This window comes from Nicotiana attenuata, chromosome 12 (assembly GCF_001879085.1).
Source record: "Nicotiana attenuata strain UT chromosome 12, NIATTr2, whole genome shotgun sequence".
Classification (NCBI taxonomy): domain Eukaryota; kingdom Viridiplantae; phylum Streptophyta; class Magnoliopsida; order Solanales; family Solanaceae; genus Nicotiana; species Nicotiana attenuata.
Window position 1 is genome coordinate 31,818,722 of NC_032000.1, and position 23,012 is coordinate 31,841,733.

The window sequence follows — 23,012 nt, forward strand, 5'->3', positions numbered from 1 at the left end:
TTGCCAGCGTTTGGATCATGTCGCATTTATCCACCTAACATGAATTGATTGTTGGTCCTCTTGGGAGGGAAAAAAAAAAAAGAGTTGTAATCTGCATTTAGCAAAAAGTATCTGCTGAACTCCACTAGATTTTCATCATTTCATGTCTGTTCTTCTTGGTTTGCTTGTGGTTTTCCATTGACACTTCGTTACAATCATTTTTAGTGCAATTTCTGGTAATTAACATTAGCCATTAAATGCCTGGCAGACATATAAGTCTGCTCAAATGAATCAATAAACACAAAGAAAATTTATTTTAGATGAGAATTTAAGTTATTGTTTCTCCTCTAACCCTAGCCTATGTAACGTTTTAAGTGATACTTACAGCTTGTTTGGATGGTTGTTACCTATTGTATTTTAAATACAATATTTATTATAATTGTTATTTAAATTTGTATAGTATTGTTAAATTTGTGTTATGTAACGACGAAAAGTACCACGTTATGTAAGGCAAACGATACAATCTATCCAAACGATATATTCATCAAAACAATACAGTCTAACAACCATCCAAATTAACAAAGTCGGAGGGGTTGTTTTGTTTTAAGTTAAAGAAAATTTAATCTTCTTAAATTAGTAGCTACTATTCAGAAATCAGAACCATCTGGAAATACATCCAGACATCCTGTTTGCCATTAACATAGTAATCTACAACTGCTTTCATTCTGTCAAGCTTATCTGGATGATAGTTTATATGAACTACAACTGGCTTCAACTTCTTCAGTTTTGAATAGGACCTTGCTATTCATGAACAGATAGAAATCCATTGTTCTCCTGGAAGCATAAAGTCCAATGTATCCAGGATTCGATGGAAAGGCTAACTCTTCATTGAAAACAGCTTGGTCCCAAGAATTTGGCTCCCGAGTAAGCCTATCAGTAACGCGATCCAAGAGCTGTATTGCAGGAATCGTTGGACGGATATAAAAGAAACCAGAATTATAAGCCCATATCCTCATTGTATGAGCGTATCGACCCCAACCCATATCAGGTTCATCAAAAACGTCGTTGTAACCATAAGCTGTTATGTTATTGTGACCATCTGACATTGACTCCACGTCTGAATCCGGGTATAGATAGTCAAATGGATTTTGCAGATACACGATGTCAACATCAGAAAGCAGGACACTATAACCAAGCTGCAAGAACTCTCTCAGAATACGGAACGTTAGTCCTGACACAGCTTGGTTACTTCCAGTTTTGCCAGTAAAATCAACATTCTCATCAGGATCTCTTTTGTAAACGGAGACCGCATTTTCCTTGCAGAAATCCACAATCGCATCATCCAGTGCGACGACCAGATAATTGGGGATACCCACCCTTTTTACACTGGCACCCCAAACTTCCAGCATTGATTTCACATTTGAATTGGCAAGTACAACTATGACCTCTTTCTCAACTGCAACCTCTGCCAATAACTTAGCTAGTCTCGGGTTCACAAATTCGTCAGGAAGGACAGGCGGGTTAGTTCTCATACTCTTGAGTTTGCCAAATGGTCCAACTTTTTTAGGTTCACTCAACACGACAAGCTGCTCATGCACACGACATTTTCCCTGCCCGGCAATCTGAAGTTTTTCATTTAGCTCTCTTAGCTGCTTCTGCAACTCTGCATTTTTCTCCGATAACTTCCTAATGTATGATCTCAACATGTTTATCCACTCCGTGGATCCATATGACCACGACTCAACCTATGAATTAAATTTCAACAATTAAGGTACATATATGTATTGGGAAAATCAAGTTAATATATTGAATTAATTATGTGATGATATATCAAGACACGTGGATCAATAAAAGAGTGACAGCTGGCAAAGGATAGCTGAAGAGGCACGAGCTTTGACAGGCACGGGCAGAGATTCAAGAAAAACATCAGAGGACTAGTTACTCAAGCCTCTTGGTAATATGAAAAGACATTGGAGGAATGAACCTAGATAGCAAAAAGTACAAATACGTATTATCCATAATTAATGAGCATCGATGTTGGAAAACGTTATGGAATCTTCACGAAACAGTTATGATTACCAATTATAACGTTATATTAAATGTCATTAATTGCTCATAATAGCTCTATTATGGGAGGAAAGGAAACGTATTATTGAGAAATAGCTATAAAGGAGAGATATAACACTTGTAAAGGGACACAATATTATTGGAATACACTCATTTACTTTGCTTTCTTTTTACTCAGCTATCAATCATCTCAATTCTTCTTACTTATTTTAAATTTGATTATCAGTAACCCGAGTTCTTCTAAAAAGTACGCTTTGACCCGAATTTCTTATTTTTCTGGTTAAACAAATTGGTTCCGTTACCAGGAATCTGATAATCTATTACTTTCTGAATCAAATTTTTCGTCAAAAACAATCATGTCAAATGTCAATGACAACAATCAAGGAGAACACCAACAATAGGAGAATTTGCAAGGCACTGGAACTCCGATCCCTTCTCCACGAAATTCTCCTCGACAATCTCGAGAAGGAACTCCTGATGGGTCTCGGTCAAATGTGAATGATCAATTTGAAAATGATGAGGCTATTAATGAAGCTTTGAAAAAGTTAATCGCTCAACGGGTCAGCAACGCCCTTGAGGCCTTCGCTAACCAGCTGCCAGTCGTGCCGCCAACATCAACTCTAAACAACCGCACCTTAGAAAATCCTCGCTCAGGACTAGTTAATTCAGGTAGTGGTAGAACTCCTAGCGAATCCCGTGATGGAGGGTCAGGTAACCTAGTTAATTCTGATTTACAAATTTGGTACTAACTTTGCAGAAACAGCTCAAGGAGCAGAGCGACCGCATAGAGCAAATACCTGGAGTGCCGCATGTAATCAAGGGAATAGATATAGATAAATACTCACAACAACCTTGGAAGCCAAGTGCAGCCCCTTTACCAATTCTGAAGAAATTCAAGATGCTCGACATTCCGAAATATGATGGGACAACTGATCCAAGGGATCACGTAACTATATTCACAACCTGTGTAAAAGGCAACGACTTGACCAAACAAGAAATTGAATCAGTGTTGGTCAAAAAATTCGGAGAAACACTCACTAAGGGAGCACTAACATGGTATTCTCTTTTACCCGAAAATTCTATAGATTCTTTTGCTGAACTTGCAGATTCATTCATCAAAGCACACTCGGGAGCTCAGAAATTTGAGAAAAGAATGGAGGATATTTTCAAAATAAAGCAAGGGGATACGGAACTGCTCAGTGAATTCGTGGACAGATTCCAGCGAGAGAGGATGATGTTGCCATGCGTACCAAATAACTAAGCAGCTATGACATTTGCCAGCAATCTAAATGAAAAAAGTTCAGAAGCCACAAGGAGACTCAAGGAAAGTCTGCGTGAATTTCCAGCAACAACTTGGAATGATGTTTATAATAGATATAACACGAACCTGCGGATAGAAGAGGATACCATTATTCAATCTCGAAGGGATGAAAGGGTAAATTCAAGGCGAGCTAAATCTGAAAAAAGGTCCGGAAAAATAGGTACGAGCCATACGGGATCAGCAGGAAGAGACTCGCGTTCAAAATAGGAAAACTCAAGGTACGATCATAGATCAAGAGACAGAGAGTCAGGTTCGTCATCAAGGTTCGGAAAATGACGAAACACGCGAGAGACGCGAGAGGATGATAAAAACTCGAAGGCAAAGTTCGGCGGTTATAGTTTCAATGTCAGCACATCCGAGTTGGTAGCTGTTTTAAGGAGCATGGGAAACAAGGTATGCTGGCCAAGGGAAATGAGATCAAACCCGAACAGACGGAATCCTGATTTTTGGTGTGAATTTCACAACGATCACGGTCACAAAACGACGGATTGTAGATTGTTGCAAGGTGAAGTGGAACATTTATTAAAACAAGGATATTTAACCAAGTTATTTAGTGACAAGGGAAAGCAGGCATATATGAAAAATAGGCAGGAGCCCCAAAAACCCCCTTCACCGAAAAGGACGGTTAATGTCATAAGTGGAGGAGAAGAAATCAACGGCGTAACATACACAGCAGCGAAGAAGGTGTAAAAAATAACAGTTCACGGAAAGCGAGTTCGACAGGTTTTAGAAGAAGATAGTATTACACTTGATGATACTGATGCAGATGGCGTACAGACCCCACATAATGATGCACTGGTAATATCTTTACTTGTACATGACACTAATGTGAAACGAGTTTTGATTGATCCAGGTAGTTCCGTTAATATCATTCTTTTAAGAGTGGTAAAGGAGATGTAAGCTGATGATAAGTTGATACCCAAAGCTCATACCTTGTCCGGTTTTGACAACTCGAGCGTTGTGACAAAAGGCGAGATAATGCTCACCACATTCGCAGAAGGAGTGGTTAAAGACACAAATTTCAAGTGGTAGAAATGGATATGACTTACAATATGATTCTTGGTAGACCATGGATACATGAGATAGATGTTGTACCATCTACTTTGCATCAAGTTATCAAATTCCCTTCACAATGGGGAATACAACAAATACGTGGTGACCAGCAAGCATCCCGGAGCATTAATTCCGTAGTAGATGCAAGCGCAAAAAGCGAAGATAAATAGCAATCACAGAACCAAGTTGAGGATGTTGCGATGCAAACCTCACCTAAGCATGGGCGAACAGAAGTAGACTCGAGGCCTGATACCATCCAAGAACCAGAAGAAAATGAAAACATCAAAACAACGATCAAGGAGTTAGAAGCTGTAGTATTATTTGCACCCTGGCCTGACAGAAAAGTCTACATCGGGTCCAACCTCAGTCATGAAATGAAATATAAGTTAATTGAATTTTTAAAAGTTAACATAGACTGCTTTGCTTGGTCCCATTCAGATATGACAGGTATACCCCCGGATGTAATGACTCACAAGTTAAATGAAGATCCATCATACCCATCTGTCAAACAAAAGAAAAGGAAGCAAGGTTCCTTCAAAAACCAGGTGATTCAAGATGAGGTGCAGAAACTTTTAAAAATTGGGTCTATCCGCGAGGTAACGTATCCAAATTGGCTGGATAATACTGTTGTAGTGCCTAAAAAGAATGGTAAGTGGCGAGTTTGTGTAGATTATACTGATCTGAATAAAGCTTTCCCTAAAGATTCTTTTCCATTACCGCATATAGATCAATTAATTGATGCTACTGCAGGACATGAATTATTAAGTTTTTTAGATGCCTATTCAAGATATAATCAGATAAAAATGGATCCTATAGATGAAGAAAAGACTTTATTTATAATAGACAGGGGACTTATTGTTACAAAGTGATGCCCTTCGGTCTCAAGAATGCTGGGGCCACGTATCAAAGGCTGGTGACCAAAATATTTCAGGAATATCTAGGGGAAACCATGGAAGTTTATATAGATGATATGTTGGTCAAGTCACAACAAGCAGGGGATCATATTCAACACTTGACCGATGCCTTTCAGATTCTTCGTAAATTTAATATGAAATTGAACCCTGAAAAATGCGCGTTTGGGGTTTCGTCACGTAAGTTCTTGGGATTTCTTTTTTCTAACCATGATATTGAAGGAAATCCCGTGCAGATTAAAGCTATTGAAGAAATTCCGGATGTACTGACGAATAAAAAAGAAGTACAACGACTGACAGGGAGAATAGCTGCTTTGGGAAGATTTATTTCCAAGTCATCAGAAAAATGCTTCAGGTTCTTTTCAGCCCTAAAAAAGCAAGATCAATTTGAATGGACTGAAGAATGCCAACAGGTGCTTAAAATTTTGAAAACATAACCTATCAAATCCACCGTTGCTCGCAAAACCAAAAGATGGGGAAAAACTACTTATTTACCTTGTTGTTTCAGAAGTAGCGGTAAGTGATGTGTTAGTTCGAGAGGACCAAGGTAAACAATCTCCGATTTATTATGTAAGTAAGTCATTATTAGATGCTGAGACTCGATATCCTCATTTGGAAAAACTTGCACTCGCATTAATTATTGCATCTAGGAAGTTAAGGCCTTATTTTCAATGTCATCCTATCTCTGTAGTAACTGCTTATCCTTTACGCAACATACTGCATAAACAAGAGTTATCAGGTAGACTAGCCAAATGGGCTATAGAGTAAAGCGAATATGATATAGCATATCAACCAAGAACTGCAATAAAGTCGCAAGTTTTAGCAGATTTTAGTCAGGAAATGCAGCTGGAGGCAGAGAAAGAACTGCAGGTATTTAATGGGTCTAATCCAGGTACTTGGACCTTATTTACAAATGGTTCATCAAATATAAAAGGAGCAGGTCTAGGCATTGTTTTGGTACCACCTACGGGAGAAACTATGCGACAAGCCATAAAATGTCATCCTATTACTAATAATGAGGCAGAATACGAAGCTGCGATTGCAGGTCTAAAATTGGCACGAGAGCTCGGAATAGAGCAAGTCATAATTAAAAGCGACTCACAGCTCGTGGTTAATCAGATGTTGGGGACTTATAAAGTCAGAGAACCGAGAATGTAACAGTACCTGGAAAAGACTCGGGATTTGATCAGGAAATTTCAAACTTGGAAAGTCAGGCAGATACCAAGAGAGGAAAACTCCGAGGCAGATGCTCTAGCTAATTTAGCTTCTGCTGCAGAAGTAACAAATGTAGAAAATGCTTCCGTGATTCATTTTTTTCATTCCATGCTTGATCAAGATAAAAACGAGGTAAATTACAATAATTTAACATGGGATTGGAGAAATGAAATTGTCAATTTTTTGCAGTATGGAATACTTCCTGAAGATAAGAAAAAGGCTCAGGCACTTCGCCAAAAGGCAGCCCGTTACTGTTTAAAACAAGATAATTTATATCGAAAGATGTTCGGTGGCCCTCTAGCAAGATGTCTCGGACCTTCTCAAACAGAATACGTGATGAGTGAAATACACGAGGGACATTGTGGAAATCATGCAGGAGGAAGATCTTTGGTAAAACCCATGATTAGAGACGGTTATTATTGACCAAAAATGGAAGAAAACGCAGAAAATTTTGTTGCAAAATGTGACAAGTGTAAAAGGTATGGTAACAACATGCATCGACCAGCCGAATTATTACATTCAGTCGTTCCACCATGGCCATTTATGAAGTGGGGGTGGATATCGTAGGACCACTACCACAAGCCAAAGGCAAGGTAAGATTTTTATTAGTACTCACTGATTATTTTACTAAGTGGGTAGAAGCGGGAGCTTTCAAACAGGTGCGAGAAAAATAAGTCAGAGACTTCATTTGGCGGAACATCATATGCCGATTCCGGGTGCCAAAGGAGATCGTATGTGATAACGGCCCACAATTCATAGGTGCACAAATCACAGAATTTTTTCAAAGTTGGCAAATTAAAAGGATTACTTCAACTCCTTACCATCCGGTGGGTAATGGACAAACTGAACCAACAAATAAAGTCATTTTCGACAACTTGAAAAAAAGACTGGAAGAATCTAAAGGCAATTGGCGAGAAATATTACCTAGAGTCTTATGGGCTTACCGAACAACAGCAAAAACGAGTACGGGAGAAACACCATTTTCACTTGTATACGGAGTTGAAGCCTTAATTTCAGTCGAGGTAGGGGAACCAAGTACGAGATATACACAAGCTACTGAGGAATCGAACGAAGAAGAGATGCGGGTAAGCCTGGATTTACTTGAAGAAAGGAGGGAAACTGCACTAATAAGGATGGCAGCACAAAAACAAGTTCTAGAGCGGTATTACAATCGGAAAGCTCGTCTCAGATACTTCAAGATTGGGGACTACGTACTCAAGAAAGTTTTTCAATCTACAAGGGCAGCCAATGCAGGAAAGTTGAGTCCAACTTGGGAAGGGCCTTATAAGATTCATGGTATCACAGGAAAAGGTGCATACGAGCTTGAAACATTGGATGGAAAGATTCTACCTTCAAACTGGAATGCTGTTCATCTGAAGAGATACTATTTCTAAGGAAAAGAAATACCCACGGGCAGGTATCTCCATTGACAATTTTTATTTTTGAATTATTAAAATTTACTAACGATTTTAGATGATAGGCAAAAAGCTAGCTCACACTAAATGATGAATTACGACCTGAAAGATACGTGGAAAGAACATAATTCTCGGTCTAGGGTTACAACTATTCTGATGGAAATTTAAATGGGTTAAGTAGTCTTCATCTAAAATCGTACCTCCGAGTCCCGTATGTTTTTCCTTTTCAGGAAAAGGATCGCATGGAAGGAATAAGCAAGTGCTCGAGATTTCATACTTCAAAGCTCAAACACTTGGGGGACTATATAATATATATATATATGATATATGTATAAGAAAGGCAAAGAAGACTAAAAAAAATTTCAAGAAAAATTTCGAGTCAAGCCTAAAAGTCTTATCAAACATCAAGTTCAGAGCAAAGTTACGAGCCAATTACTCAAGCCTGATCAAAAAACCTTTGGAGAATACACTCGTGGATATAGATCTCAAAATCTTATGATGTTTAGGTTAAAGGCAATATTTAGCTATGGGTCAAAAAGAAACCCTTGGATTTTCTTTATTTTTTGAATCTGTTGTAAAGAAAACAGTTGCGGAAAAGTAATAGAAGATATTCAAGTACATGTAAGATGTTATTTAAACTTGACAAAGTTCGAATGAAAACTTTATCAAAGTAATTTCAAGAAACATGTATGTTCCTATTTCTTTTCCGTATGTTTACACCATTATGAAGTTGAGACGTCTTCTTCACTAAGTGTCATATATATAAAAGGGTCCTCTTTTATAAATTCATGTTTGATTCAAAGATGCATGAAGTTAACAAAGCATTTCTAAAATGCAAAAAGTCAAAAGGGTAAGACAAAAACCCACGAAACAAAAAGCAAGACCTTGGATTTATAAAAACAAGGCAAAAAGAGTGAAACAAAAACTCGAGAGAATTAAGTTGAAACAAGAAATTTATAATATTAAACTAAGTACGAACTTAGTCATAAAATGATTGTCATTTTTTTTACAAAAGCCCTGAAAAGACCTGGGACTTGACATCAACAAAAAACATAACCCCCAAATGGGACCAGGGGTAAAATTACCACATATTCCACCAAAGAAAAAAAGACAAAGTCAAATTTCACAAAGAAACTTCCACTCTGGAGCAGGAGAAGGATTCAAAGGGGCATCATCAGAGGGCTCGACTTGATCTGAAGGAGCTGGAGCATTCATTGCATCAACATCAGCTTCAACGTGCTCAGGAGTATCGGCCATGTGAAAGGAAAAACTTTGGCTTTGCTGAGTTTTTTCAATGGTTTCCTTTATCTTAACTAACTCAGCATCCAAGTTAAAACCCTCTTGGCTAGCTTCCACAAGAGTATCATGGCGCGTATTCAAAATAGCCCAACTCACTTCAACAGTTGCTTTGTCTTCAAGAGCCTCATAATCTCTTTCCCATTGGTCAATTTCACTCTTGAGTTCTTCCTTTTCAGCCAAGGCAGTATCATAAGAAGATTGCAAAGGAGCAAGTGAACTCTCCAAAAATTTGACCTTATCAGAAGACATACGGAGATCTTTTTGGGTCTGAGTAAGTGTTTGAACAAGATCACCTGCATAAGCTTCTTTTTCACTCAACAAGGCCTTCAAGCTTCTGATCTCTTCGGAGGCTTTAGAGAGTTGTTCAGCAAATGATGACTTGAGGAAATTTCTATCCTTGCCTGCCTGATTGTTAGAAGCCTTCTCAACGGCCAACTCTGAAGTTACAATCTTCAACTGTTGCTCTAAGGTACATTTGTTTTCTTCTAAAACCTCTATTTCAAGCTGGAGACTGTCATACTGCTCTTTCCAATTGTCTGTCTCGATCTGGTAATCATGCATCAATTGTTCCGTCTGGGAGACCCTTTTTCATCATCTCTGTGCCGACGAGATTGATCTAAAGAAAAAAAAAGGAATATAAAAGAATCTTAGTAAAAGAAAAACGGTATATGATATGAAAAGAAATTTATACCTTCAACGATGATTGCACGATATCATTCATCCAAGTCAGAGAACTATGACTTTCTAGCTTGGATTTTTCAACTGGACCGATGAGGGGTTTCAACCACACGTCAGCCTGACCTTACTTCTTTAGAAGATTACCTTCAGCAGGGACCTCAATGGTAATTTGTTTCATCACTCTACCTCCACTTGAAGAACCAATTTCGGTTCAAGAAACATTAGTAGTGGGGACTGTAGAGGAAGTCATAATAGCTTGAGGCGGAGCAGAAGTAGTAGCAGTAAAAACTGGCAGAGAATGGTCCATGGGGACAGACGCGGGAAAGGAGGCAAGAGGTACTTCATCAGACACCAAATCAAAACTTTCACTATCAAACCCACGAGAAAAAAGTTGTTCATCAGAGCCACGAACAGCCATAGGAGTATCATCTTCTGAGCTCACTAAGGTGGCTTCAACAGACTCGGTCACGGGAACATAACGGGGAGGAGTAACTTCATCATCTGAAATAACGCGCCTTCTAACACGCGGCCTTTTAATCAAGGAACCTTCATCTTGTTCCTCTTCCTCTTCATAATCCTGGGGTTTATCAGCTTTCCTTTTCGATGAAGAACTCAGAATTATCTCCTGAGCTCTTGCCAAAGAAAGTCTGGAAGCTGTGATCAAATCGGCACTTACACCACGAGTAGGAAACCCTGATAAAAAGAAGGGCAAATACATTCTAAGTGAAGAATGAACAAAAAAAAGAAGAAAAAGGGGAAAAGCATTTACCATGAGTTTTAACCTTCCAACCAAACCTGTGAGAAAGGTTTTTCCAAGATCTACCTTCCATCGGAGCAACAGTCAACAATTCTCTACCCAACTACGGAAATTGGGAATCTCGTCAACAGTTCCCATGGTTGCTACAAAAAAGAGAAAGTTAGGCAGTCACGAGAAAAACAAACCCCTTCAAGTAAAAAAAGAAGAAGAGAAAGTTGCAGAAACAAACTTACGTGCAAAATTCCACTTTTCAGGGAATGGAGTATTTTCTTCACCTACTAACCCTACAGTAGGAGCAGCAACAAATCTGGCATACCAGCCATGGTCCTTATCATCCTCAGGACTGACTAAAACTCTCTTACTCCTCGCTACCAAAGTAAAAATACCATGTCGGAATAACTTAGGGAGTAGAGGTGGATTAGATGAAAAAAGGTAAAAGGCAAATTAGCCAAGCTGGCTAAATGCCTTAGGCAAGCAACAGAACTCCATACAATGGGGCCAATCTGTCCAAGACAAACATTGGTCAATGGGAGGTTTAAAATTCAGTGTAAAAGGATATGCATACACGAAAGAAAATCCAGTCATGTAGGATGTGATTCTTTGATTTGCATTAGGAATTATGATGGGGAAGTCAGATTTCCAATGGCAATCTCTACGAACGACAGATATTAAACCTTCGGTAATTTAAGAAGGATAGACATCAGCACGATCAAGAGAGGACATAGAGGAAACCTGATTTCTAATTTATTCCCTATCGGAATAAAAAAAAGTTCAGAGGGGATAATTTCATCTACCAAGGGTTCACGAACTGGTTCATTGGAATCTCTACTTTTAGAAGAAGCTCTGTGTGAAAGAGAACTCCTGGTTCTAGAAGAAGAAGGAGGAGTGGAACTAGGTAACGATAAAGGCGAACCTCTAATGGAGCCTAAGCTACGTAACCTACCTCCTCTTCTGCTTCTAGTTGCAGCAAGAGGAAGTTCATCTACAATAAGAATTTTACGAGGATTAGGATTTGAGGAAGACATGGCTAAACAAGGAAGAAGATAAGAAGGAATATTCAAAGCTAAGAAACTTTTATGAGAAAGACAAGACAAAGGTTATCTTGATACTCAGAAGCAACCGTCAAACAAAAAAGGTAATGATGGGGGAGTCATAATGAAAACTGTCACTTCGTGGTTGGTGCAGCCGCAAAAAAGCCCAAAAAGACGCTGAAGAGTTGCAGACTCAATTAAAGGATGCCACGTGTCATGAGCATTAAATGGAAGTGACATATAAAGCGTCAGTTCTGAAGAAGGTATAATGGCGGCAAAAATTCCCGCTTTAATGAGATCACTTCCCAAATATTCAATTGATTGAGTAAATGGCAAGTGGAGGGACTATCTGTATTGGGAAAATCAAGTTAATATATTGAATTAATTATGTGATGATATACCAAGACACGTGGATCAATAAAAGAGTGAGAGCTGGCAAAGGATAGCTGAACAGGCACGAGCTTTGACAGGCACGGGCAGAGATTCAAGAAAAACATGGGAGGAACAGTTACTCGAGCCTCTTGGTAATATGAAAAGACATTGGAGGAATGAACCTAGATAGCAAAAAGTACAAATACGTATTATCCATAATTAATAAGCATCAATGTTGAAAAACGTTATGGAATCTTCACGAAACAGTTACGATTACCAATTATAACGTTATATTAAATGTCATTAAAATCTCATAATAGCTCTATTATGGGAGGAAAGGAAACGTATTATTGAGAAATAGCTATAAAAGGAGAGATATAACACTTGTAAAGGGACACAATATTATTGGAATACACTGATTTACTTTGCTTTCTTTTTACTCAGCTATCAATCATCTCAATTCTTCTTACTTATTTTAAATTTGATTATCGGTAACCCGAGTTCTTCTAAAAAATACGCTTTGACCTGAATTTCTTATTTTCTGGTTAAACAATATAGAAGAGTTCAACACTGATCAAATGACATTATGGCCATTAATTATATCAAATGTCACATGTAGAAATGATACCATAATGGAGTGTTCATTCATCATCACATTTAGAATTGTAAACAGCATGAAAATATACATGTGATGACTAAATGCCCCATCTTTTAGAAAAGAAAAAAAGAAAAACATAATTCAAAAACCTATAACAATAAGTCACTTTTTGTAAGACAGTATTGCACCAAAATATCCTCAATTTTTAAACTAACAACTCCTTAATCACATATCAAAGCTTGACTCAATCAATCAACTAGGCCAACCTCTAGGCCTAATTAATTTTTTCAATCATCCCCTCTCTCTCTCTCTCTCTCTCTCTCTCTCTCTCTTAAAATATATTTTGCATGTTGTAAATGTTAGCTCTATATTTAACTAACAGAGAAATATGTGCAGAGACATGACTTACCAAAACATTATATTTAGAAAGAGTCTAAGTTTGAGCTTGTGGATCAGGAGAAAAGAACCCATAGGGATAAAAGAAAGCAAAGACACATCCCACAACAATACCAATTGCAATTGCTGCAGCAATTCTTGATCTTCCTATATATTGGTCGCACTTTTCACTATGACCCTCCATTTGGATTTATTATATTTAGCTGAATAGACCCAAAAAAGTTGCAAACTTGATTGATTTGTGAAATGAATCAAAGTCTACGAAACTCCTTTTTCATACAGAGAGGAGAGCAAAGGTTAAAGTCAAGTAGTGGAAAGACTTATTGTATGGAGTAGTGGACAGTGTTGTTTGTGATTGAGAATCACCACTTGACTTTTGGAGCTCTTGCATTTAAAAGAAATGTTGCAAAGTCAAATTGTTTTATGTTGACTACGATTTTTGTAAAGATATTTAAAACTCCCATATATAGTATTTAAATATACAGCTTATTTAAAATATTAATACCAGAATTTACATAACAAAAAATTAGATGTACTGACACTTGTGCTTACACTCTACACTATTCTTTTGGATGGCGAGAATAGTAGTAACATAATCCTGTTGACTGATTTTATTATGATTTTAATGAAGTGACGATTAGTCATACTCGTAATAAGGGATTTTTTTAATTGTTTATAAGCGTATACATTTTTTTCTAGTAATAATTTATCACGTCTTATTTGAGGATTATTTTCAAACGTTCATCCTGCTAAACATGTTACTCATTTACCTGGGGGAGAGGGGGGAGTTTAAGATTATACTTAAAATTAACTTTTGTTAATTAAATCTAAGAAATCTACTACTCGAAAAAAATTGATGCAGATTGTGACTTAGACGTAGTTAGTATGAAATAACGAACCATCGTCCCTGTAAAGTATTGTGATCCTACATAGGTAACATCGTTTCATTTTATTTAAAGGAAAATAAGACAATCACTTTCACACAAAAATATTGTAATATTAACGACCCTGACTTACACTCCTGCATTTCTTGGTTAAGTAAGCTGTAGAGTTTATGTCAAATCTCAGGTCATACTGTCCATCTCGCTGAATTTTTTTTTTTTGGTAACATTTATTAAAATGCTTTTATTGATCACCAAGAGCTGCATTTAAGTTCATCTCAGTTTAATATTATGAAATTTTGTTTTATGTATATCTATCTCGTAATTGATTCTGTTAGTAAATTTTAGCATTAGGCCAAATTCGGCTACCTCTAACTGATTCAATTACTTTATACTGCTATTAGTCCTCTCTGTCAAATAGTCACATTCAAACAAAGAAACATTAATAAACTCTTTCCCAGACTTAAAAAACAAAAGTTAGAGAAGGGTGCAGGAAAATGAAGGCATGGACTTCACAGCAAACGGGAATTACATTAACCGACCTAAAATACAACAACAACAACAACCCAGTATAATCCCACAAGTGGGACATTAACCAACCTAAAATTAAGATTTCGACTAGCTCAACCTCAACAAGTCAACCAAATAAAACAAAAAAGATACAGAGGAACAACGAAAGTGCTCATCTATTTACACTAAAATCATGTCCAAGAATTATTACAATGGAAAGATGACAAGAATTAAGTTCCAAAGAATTCAAGAAAGCTTCATTCTGCAAGTTAATGTGTCCTAGCTAGCATTCTATGGAAACCAACATATCTCCAGAAAGACAATTCCTATATCAAGCACCATAGGAGCACCTTTCTGTCTAACACCTATTCCATATACATGATCAGCACTCATGATCTTCCCCTAAGCGGAAAGCAAGAGAGAGAGAGAGAGAGAGAGAGAGAGAGAGAGAGAGAGAGAGAGAGAGAGAGAGAGGGAGAGGGAGAGGTTCGCGATCTACCTTTTTTTGGGTGAGGTCCATGAAGTTGGAAAGAGGGGGTAAATTGCCAAGAAACAAGTAAATCAGAAGTGATATTCGACACATTCACACGATATTATGCAAGGTTTGACATCCCCTTTAAATGGAACTTAGTGCCCCCAAGCCAAGCGTTTCAAAGCAAGTAGGAAAGCTCGCAACTACATCTATAAGCCATTGGATCTTTCCTGCACATAACAGGTATAGAACATCAGTTTCCATTTTTATAAAATCAAATACAAAAGTAAGCTTCAGCTTCTACTTTGAAAAAGGAAATGGACTTAAGCAACTAAGAACAAACCTTTTGATAAAGTATAAGAATATAACCTACATAACCAATCAATTCGAACCAGAATACAGGACGAAAAATCAAAAGTAACTATGAGAAAAGCACTATCAACTGCCTAAATTTAAATTATAACACAGCAGTTTTTTGATAAGTGACGCTATATTGAATATTATGTTAAAATGGAGGAAGGTTTTTGTAAAACAATGATGTGAAAGAGTAGAAACTAGGAAATAGAATAATTTCTATTAAAAAACCATAAATTTTTTAAGAAAGAAACCTAGATCAATCAAAATAGTAACGATACCGGAATAATTGAGCCATATAAAACCAATGCCAACTGCGCACTACAGATGTCATCAATATTAAAATGACATGCTCCATAGGGAATGCCAGAATGAAGCTTAAATGAAGAGTAGGGGCAACATAGGCATGAGGTAATGTTAAAGGAAACTTTTGGGGATTTTTTTCGTTGATAAGGTAAATTTTAACAGAAACTTGGGGTATTGAAACAAGATACAGTACCCTCCACAGGTAGTAAAGTTTATATTTAGAGAGAAAAATGAAGTAGGGCCTGTGTTTGAAAGGTTGACAAAGCTGTTTAGTGTAGAAATATGATAGTACAATTTAGCATATCCAGTGCTAAACTGAACTGAGGGACATCATCTCCACGCAAAAAAATTGAACAAATGTCGGCAAATAAAGAACCTTAGACCTGCAAGCTATGGAGAATAAAAGAAGGGCTGGTGGCGGATATACAAAGTGCTCATACATTTCTGTCACTGCTTATGTAGGAGACAACCACAGTTATATCGTCCAGCTTCCCGCCATAGTAACGGAACCCAGCTTCTTGGGCTGCAGCAGAGAAAGGGGTCTGCCTGTTTTTATCCTGTGCTCTTTGCCGAGCCAATGCAGCTATCTTTTGAGCTGTCACCTGTGGCCCTAAGCCAGCTCTTGTTGCATGAACCACAATTGCAGTAATATCATTGTTGTACAAATTGTCAAACAGCCCATCAGTACCAGCTATTATAACATCTCCTGGTGCCACCGGTATTTTGAACACCTGCAACACAGGCAAGTCATTCAGATTAAGATGATACAAGATAAAAAAGAAATATAGTGATCACAAGACAGGATGTTATTGACATGGCCAAAAAGTTCTGGTCAATAACTGAAAAGAAGTGGCACTTGTCAAAACTAAGAAACAAAAATAAAGGACAAGAACCAGAGGTAATTTTAGCTAAGAAGTCTAAAAACAGAATAACAGATTTCTAAAGCATGGTACACTTCTCAAGATTCACCTCTACGAGTAAACCAGGAGGGAATGCATTTGAACACAATTGAAAAGGTTTTTCTCCATATTATGTTTAACAAAATAAATTATTGTACAAAACTGTAAGAGAACAATCTAAAAACACCACCTGAACCCCAACTCTTTGCTCTAGAATGACATAGAACAATCAACAAAGAACAACACAATTAAAAAGGCTTCTGAAATATCTTTTATTTGAGTAAGTTTCAAAAAAAATTATCTTTTATTTGAGTATGAAAAATATTGTCCAGATTTTGGGAAAAAACGGAAGCTCTAAACCAAGTTCTACATTACCACACGAGTTCTACATTAAGAAAAAGGGGGCACTACTGACCTCTCCAGAGCTTGGCAAGTCGCCAGAGTTACCGCTCTCTAGTTGATAGGTGAAATTGAAATCATGCTGCTGCACAGGGGATCTGAAAACAGTACATCCATCTCTAACCACCATAAATCCACTGTCTCCTAAATTAATGGCATGCAGGCCCTGGAAAGAGAGGAAAAATGATAAGTTAACTTAATGATGTTAAGTTCTAGATTCATTTTTCTTTTTATAAGTTTTAACTGCCTTCTAAAGTTACCATATCAATCTTTTATTACCTGTTTTAATCACAAGACTAGAAGAAAGTTCTGTGCACCTAGTTATATACATTACTAAAATGTCAAGAAGTCTGGTGTATAAGGGAAACATCAAATTAAAAGAATCCTCAGAATCTGAAGACACCAATGGATCAACAGCCAAGCTCAAACCAATACATACTCCAACTTAACCAAGACACCTTTTTCTAAAGCCCAAGCTTCATGAATTAGAATAGGAGATCTAGAATTGCACATGTACCTGATCGGTAAGGGCGATTATACAGGCAGTTGAGGAACCTTTGGCTTTTGTGCATGTATAAGCTTTATCGAGGACCCTGGCTGGGTCCACTGAACGTTTTGGTTCATCTTGAATCGCAGTTACTGAGTTAGACATGAGCTCTCGTGCATACTGCCCAGCATCAACACCAAGATCCGCCCAACCACCAACACCATCAGCTACACCAATTGCTTGTTCATCACCACAAATAAAATGAGCATCCTCTCCACCCGTTTCTTCTTTGTCAGGATGAGGCAGGTAACATGATCCTGAGTTTAGCTTCAGGGTTCTATCAATGTGGATATTCCTACAATTGGACAAAAGAAACAATACAGCTGAAAAGAAAAACTTCCCAATTCAATGTAAAATAAATAAGCTGCCTGTAATTTTTTTTTTTTTTTTGATAAATGGTCTACAGGCCACCAAGGAGGGAATACGTAATATGCTCCAGATCTTCATAATGACTAAGCAAAAACTTGGCCCTCGATAGCAAAAGGTATAAGTCACAGTTTCCTCTTTCCAAATTAGTCACAAGTTCTCATTTACTGAGAGAGCTGAAATAAATCCAACTATTCTTCCAAAGAGATAGATGCCAGCTTTACAAAAGGTTTCGAACAACTGAACAAGACAAAAGCTTCCCACACCAGTTGCTAGCCTTGAGAAACTTACAGGATAATTTTTATTATATATTTTTATTCGAGTACCTACCCTGAAATCATCTAGTAGCTTGTTCATGGTGGTAGATAAATCAAATTAAGCATCTAAATATTCTAATAACAAACGGCAATAACATCAATGCCTCACTTCCAAGCTAGTAGGGGCTAAACTACTTGCGCATCCAATATTTTAATAGGTCTTCAAAATCATTTTTTTGCCTTTTTTTTTCATTTACAGAGTTTGACATTGGCATATATAGTTTTGAAGCACGGGAAATGTTTTTAAAAGAGAAAAGCGTAAAAAAGAGACAAGGTCCAAGGGACTTGAAGCGAAAAGCGAGAAGTGAAGCGCACATTTATAACATTAGAAAATACCAAGCATCTATGAATTAAGTACTACAATGATCAAATTGTAATTAATATAGTAACTAATTTCAGTATCCAATGTACAGTAATCTCAATATAAGCCCATCCCCAAAAGCTGAAATTCAAAGAACTGTCATCTTCTCGCTAGGATCACCTTGCACATTATTATTTGACGGGCACACTTTTATGAAGTGCATGGCTTCACCTATAAAGCGAAACCACTAGCTTTGCATCGCTTTATCACTTCAAGTGACGAAGCAATAGCTTTTAATAACACTGAGCACAGGCGAATAAAAGAAAATATTATCCCAAAAGGTACAAGCTAACAATTGACTTCTTTCATTTCTTAATTTAGGTTAGCTGTAAAGTCTGTAAGGAGGCAAAATTTCTCAACCCTTTCAGTTCTTCAATTTTCTTCTGGCATAAATATTGGATGTAAGAAACTACATTCACGAAGGACCTCTAAAAACTATACTCCGAGTCCGAGAAGGGAAGAGTTCGAGGAGATATGCAAGCAGGCTTGCAGGTTTGGATGAACTAGACCCGCACATCCTAACAAGACAACCTCTGAAAGAAGTCACATGCTAATACCTCCATTTGAGCTCTTGAAATTAAATTTTAAACGCATATAATTAGGACCTTAAATCACACAATTTCGTTAAAGACCGCAAATGATTAGAATCCCAACTCACACAATTTCCTCAAAGTTATTTAACCAAAATGTTTTAAGTTTCTATGTACTGAGGGTAGTGTTCAAGTCATTAACATTGCCTTCGTTTCCAGTAGACATCTGTAGTTCACATATTATCTTTTTCTTTCTAAATGTCAGTGCATAATCAGCACAGAAAATTTCAGCTACATGAACTTCAGCTAGTTGAATAAGAACAGCAAAGTTATGTAAGGAAACATACTGTTCGGAAGAATCTGCTGAACTTGAAAGCTGCACCTCGCATGTAGAGTTACCAAAGGACACATCAGGAGCAGTGCCCGCAGGTGAACAAGCAGGTGATGAAGTGTGGAACCCCGTCAATCCAAAACCTTCATATAGATTAGAATTTCCCTTTCTCTTTGCCACATTGTATGCGAAGTATCCGTAAAGTAAGAAGTTGTTGGGCTGATTTTTATTTCTCAAACTCATGCTGGCTTTTCTACAATTAAAGCTTCTACTGCTATAAGAAGTAACAGGACTATTTACAGCCAAAACAGGATTGAGATGCCTTGAAGCCATTTTACTAGAGGAACAGCCAGGCAGAGAAGTTCTTGAACCACAGATCTCCATAGGTGCTTTGTGATAGTTAGTGTCCAACAAACCGTGAGTAGGCTCAGATATCAAGCGATCAATGTGATAGCCACAGACCTGAAATGCAGGCCCTGATACAGACGGAATAGAAATTGCACGAGAAATAGATCCAACTACAGAAAGATTCTTTTTCTGGTTGACTATATGCAAATTCGCCTGTGTGGCAGCTAAAGTTCCAGGCCGAACAAACACATTTAGGTCACCTGATCTTGCAAATGGTATGGAATAGAAGCTCTTTGAATTGCCCAACAACAATCTCCCTTGGCCAACCAAAATCTCTACTGAGTCCTGGGGCCCACTTTCTTGCCCAGAAATAGATTTCTGGAGTCCCTGCCTAGCTGCGTGGCTTAATCTGAAAAGATAATTACTCGGCATGTCGGCTTATCAACCACAGCTGATTTTCTTGCACCTCTTTATAGGAAAAAACACAACCACCACCACTATACACAAGAACTATCATCACGCTCAGTACATTTATTAACAAGCATCAATTCATTCACTGCCTCATTTCTCCAATATAACTTTTGAGAACCCAAAAACCTACTGAACATGAAAGAGAATATCATGAGAAAGAAACCATGAAAAAATAAACTTGGTAAAACAACTGTACTTGGAGGCAGTAAACATCAATGCATATGTAGGTAATATTAAAAGAGTCTCCTTTGATTTGATATTCTTTTAGTAGCATTCCTCATTGATGCCGGCATTGCATGAGCCTAACCAGCCCAAATAGGCACGACAAGGTCCAAGACGAGCACAACAATTGTTCCTTCGATCTCATATTAAGTTAAAATTAGTCAAGAAGAGCCGCACAAATACTTTAACAACTATTTTTTTTCTAAAAAAGAGGAGCATGAAGAAACTATTGCTTATTCATCTAAATTAACAGCCCACTCTTAGAGAGAAGTAAAGAACCAAAACATCAATAAATAAGCCTCAATGCCAAATCAGTTGAAATTGTTTATATGAATACATTATCCATTACGCTCTATCCATGTCCAATAAATTGGGACTGTTGAATTTCTTAGTAGCAGGAGCGCAACAAGTTGTAGTGGGATTAGGTAGTCGATATTTAACCTATAATATACTTCTCCAAACTCAATTTCATCGGATCGCCTCTATTTCGGCATGTTTCATTCCAATAATCAATAATTTGGGGATACATCCCCCACCACCCCACCCCAAATAAATGGCGCCCCAAGCCAGCAATGTGAAGCTCACGTAGAAAGGATTACTTTCAAACCACCAATAGCCTAAACATAATAGGGATTCAAAGTTTGCATCTTTATGTACAATAAATGCAGGAGACAAACACCCACAAAACAGGAACAAAAGAATCACACAAACTCGAGCGTTTTCATCCTCACAAACAAAAACAATAATAATAATAATAATAATAATAATAATAATAATAATAATAATAATAAGATTAGACTGTTAAGCAGAGACCCATAATAAAAACAAAGAAGAAGGATTCAAAGATTGCACCTTTATGGATGATAATTGCAATCACAAAAGCTAAGAGCTCCAAATAATATGTTTTTAAATGCCCCAAGAATTTTCTTGATTTGTTCTCGTACGAATCTTAGGGTTTGTTAGGTTGGAGGCTTCTCTCTCTTTCTCTCTCTTTGAGCTGAGCTTAGGCCTCAGTTAATCTCTCTCCAACCAACAAACCCTAATAATCAGAAATTTGAAGATTTGACTTTTCAAATCCAATTTTGGAATGTTTTACCCTGTCATATATGGTTAGACCATTAAAAACGAAAGAAAAAAAACACGCGTGTCATGGGCGGCTTTCCAGCCATGCCCCATGACCCCTTGGGCGCGCCCCGTGGCGTCCTAGCGAACCTCCCAATGCATAGCGCCACGGACGGCCCCGTGGTCTTGGCCGCGCCAAGTGACAAGCGCGCAGGTGCCTCTGTCGCCCCACCGATATCCCTCGCGAGCGCCATGCCGCAGGCAGAAGCCAACAGCGCCGCGCGCGCAGACCGTGATGCCAAAGACACTGCTGCTGACAACGGGCCTGCTGCTGCCTTATAGAAAACTAAGTCATTTTCATTGTAAATATAGAGTAGTTTATTTCATGCACTTTCCATTATGTTTCTCTAGCTTAATTAGGTCTACTCCTGTAACTTTGGTTTATTTTTTTTAAGTACTATTAGGGGGGATCAAGCAATCAAAACTTTCTAGCAAGCAAGCAATTCTCTGTACTGGTGTCTCTCCCCCTCGACACCGCGTTGCTTTTCTGTAATAGCTTTCATTAATGCAATCAAGCTTTCTTTCATTCTGAATTCTCATTTCTGTTCTTTCAATTGCTCTTGACATTGGTTTTCCCGTACGGCACTGACAATCTCGTCTAGCGTACGGAGGGGACCTCAGTTGGCGGACAGCAACTGGACTGACATCAGTTGCCTAGCCGTACGTCGCCCTTCCAAGGAATCTCAGGAAGGCGCCGCGTATCAGGATACACGTTTGGATTAAATTAGAGGGACACCCTAATTATACATGGAATTTTTACATTCCTATACCACATAGGAAACCTTTTTACCCTACATGTTTAAAGTTTCAGTAAATTACACTTAGCATACCAAATTACTAATCATATACCATACTTAATTAAGGATCTAATTAATGGACTATTTTTACTCCTTAATTAAAGGTATCCATATCTAATTAATGTGCAGTTTTTACTCCTTAATTAAAGGTATCCATATATCCCACGTTTCTCTCTCCTAACCCTTCACCCCCCCCCCCCCCCACGTTTTTACCCATACCCCACATTCTTTTTACCATTTTTTCCTCTTCTGTAACCAAACAAAATTCCACCAAAATGACCCCAAAATAAGCTAAACATTCCGCCCCAAATTCTCTGGAAACTTTCCGTCAATCTCTCCCTTGAATCGTTTCTTCCTTTCATTTTTTTTCCTATCTTATTCTCTTACTATAATTCTTCTCCTCCGCCAACATTTTTTTCAACATAAATTGTAGTTTAATTGTAGTATAAATATAGTAATTTTGTAGATACTCTTAAAAATAATACAGCTTTATACAATACTTAAACTGATTTGTAGTTTAATTGTAGTTTTTTTAAAGAAATTTTGTAGACGAAGAGAAAATTTTGTAGTCAACATTTTTTTCCAACATAGATTGTAGTTTAATTGTAGAATAAATGTAGTAACTTTGTAGACACCCTTAAAAACAGTACAGCTTTATACAATACTAAAACTGATTTGTAATTTTTT

The 23,012-nt window shown here is 37.6% G+C and overlaps 1 protein-coding gene and 1 pseudogene across 3 annotated transcripts; both read right to left on the reverse strand.

Moving 5' to 3' along the window:
• Positions 627-13,425, reverse strand: LOC109236006 (annotated as a pseudogene).
• LOC109235522 (probable protein phosphatase 2C 55) lies at positions 14,485-21,496 on the reverse strand. 3 transcript variants are annotated; one of them, XR_002069394.1, is made up of 6 exons: positions 21,259-21,496; positions 19,382-20,313; positions 17,431-17,755; positions 16,930-17,079; positions 15,999-16,346; positions 14,485-15,185 (listed from the first exon to the last, which is right to left on the reverse strand). XR_002069394.1 is itself a non-coding variant. In XM_019401673.1 (6 exons), exons 2-6 carry the CDS (start codon positions 20,143-20,145, stop codon positions 15,165-15,167), a joined length of 1,551 nt encoding a protein of 516 aa, XP_019257218.1. In that variant the 5' UTR covers positions 20,146-20,310; positions 21,259-21,495; the 3' UTR covers positions 14,485-15,164. The 3 variants fall into 3 exon arrangements, 2 of the variants coding, with proteins under 2 accessions (XP_019257218.1, XP_019257217.1); XM_019401673.1 differs by having other exon boundaries at positions 16,056-16,346; positions 19,382-20,310; positions 21,259-21,495; XM_019401672.1 differs by having other exon boundaries at positions 16,056-16,346; positions 21,259-21,495.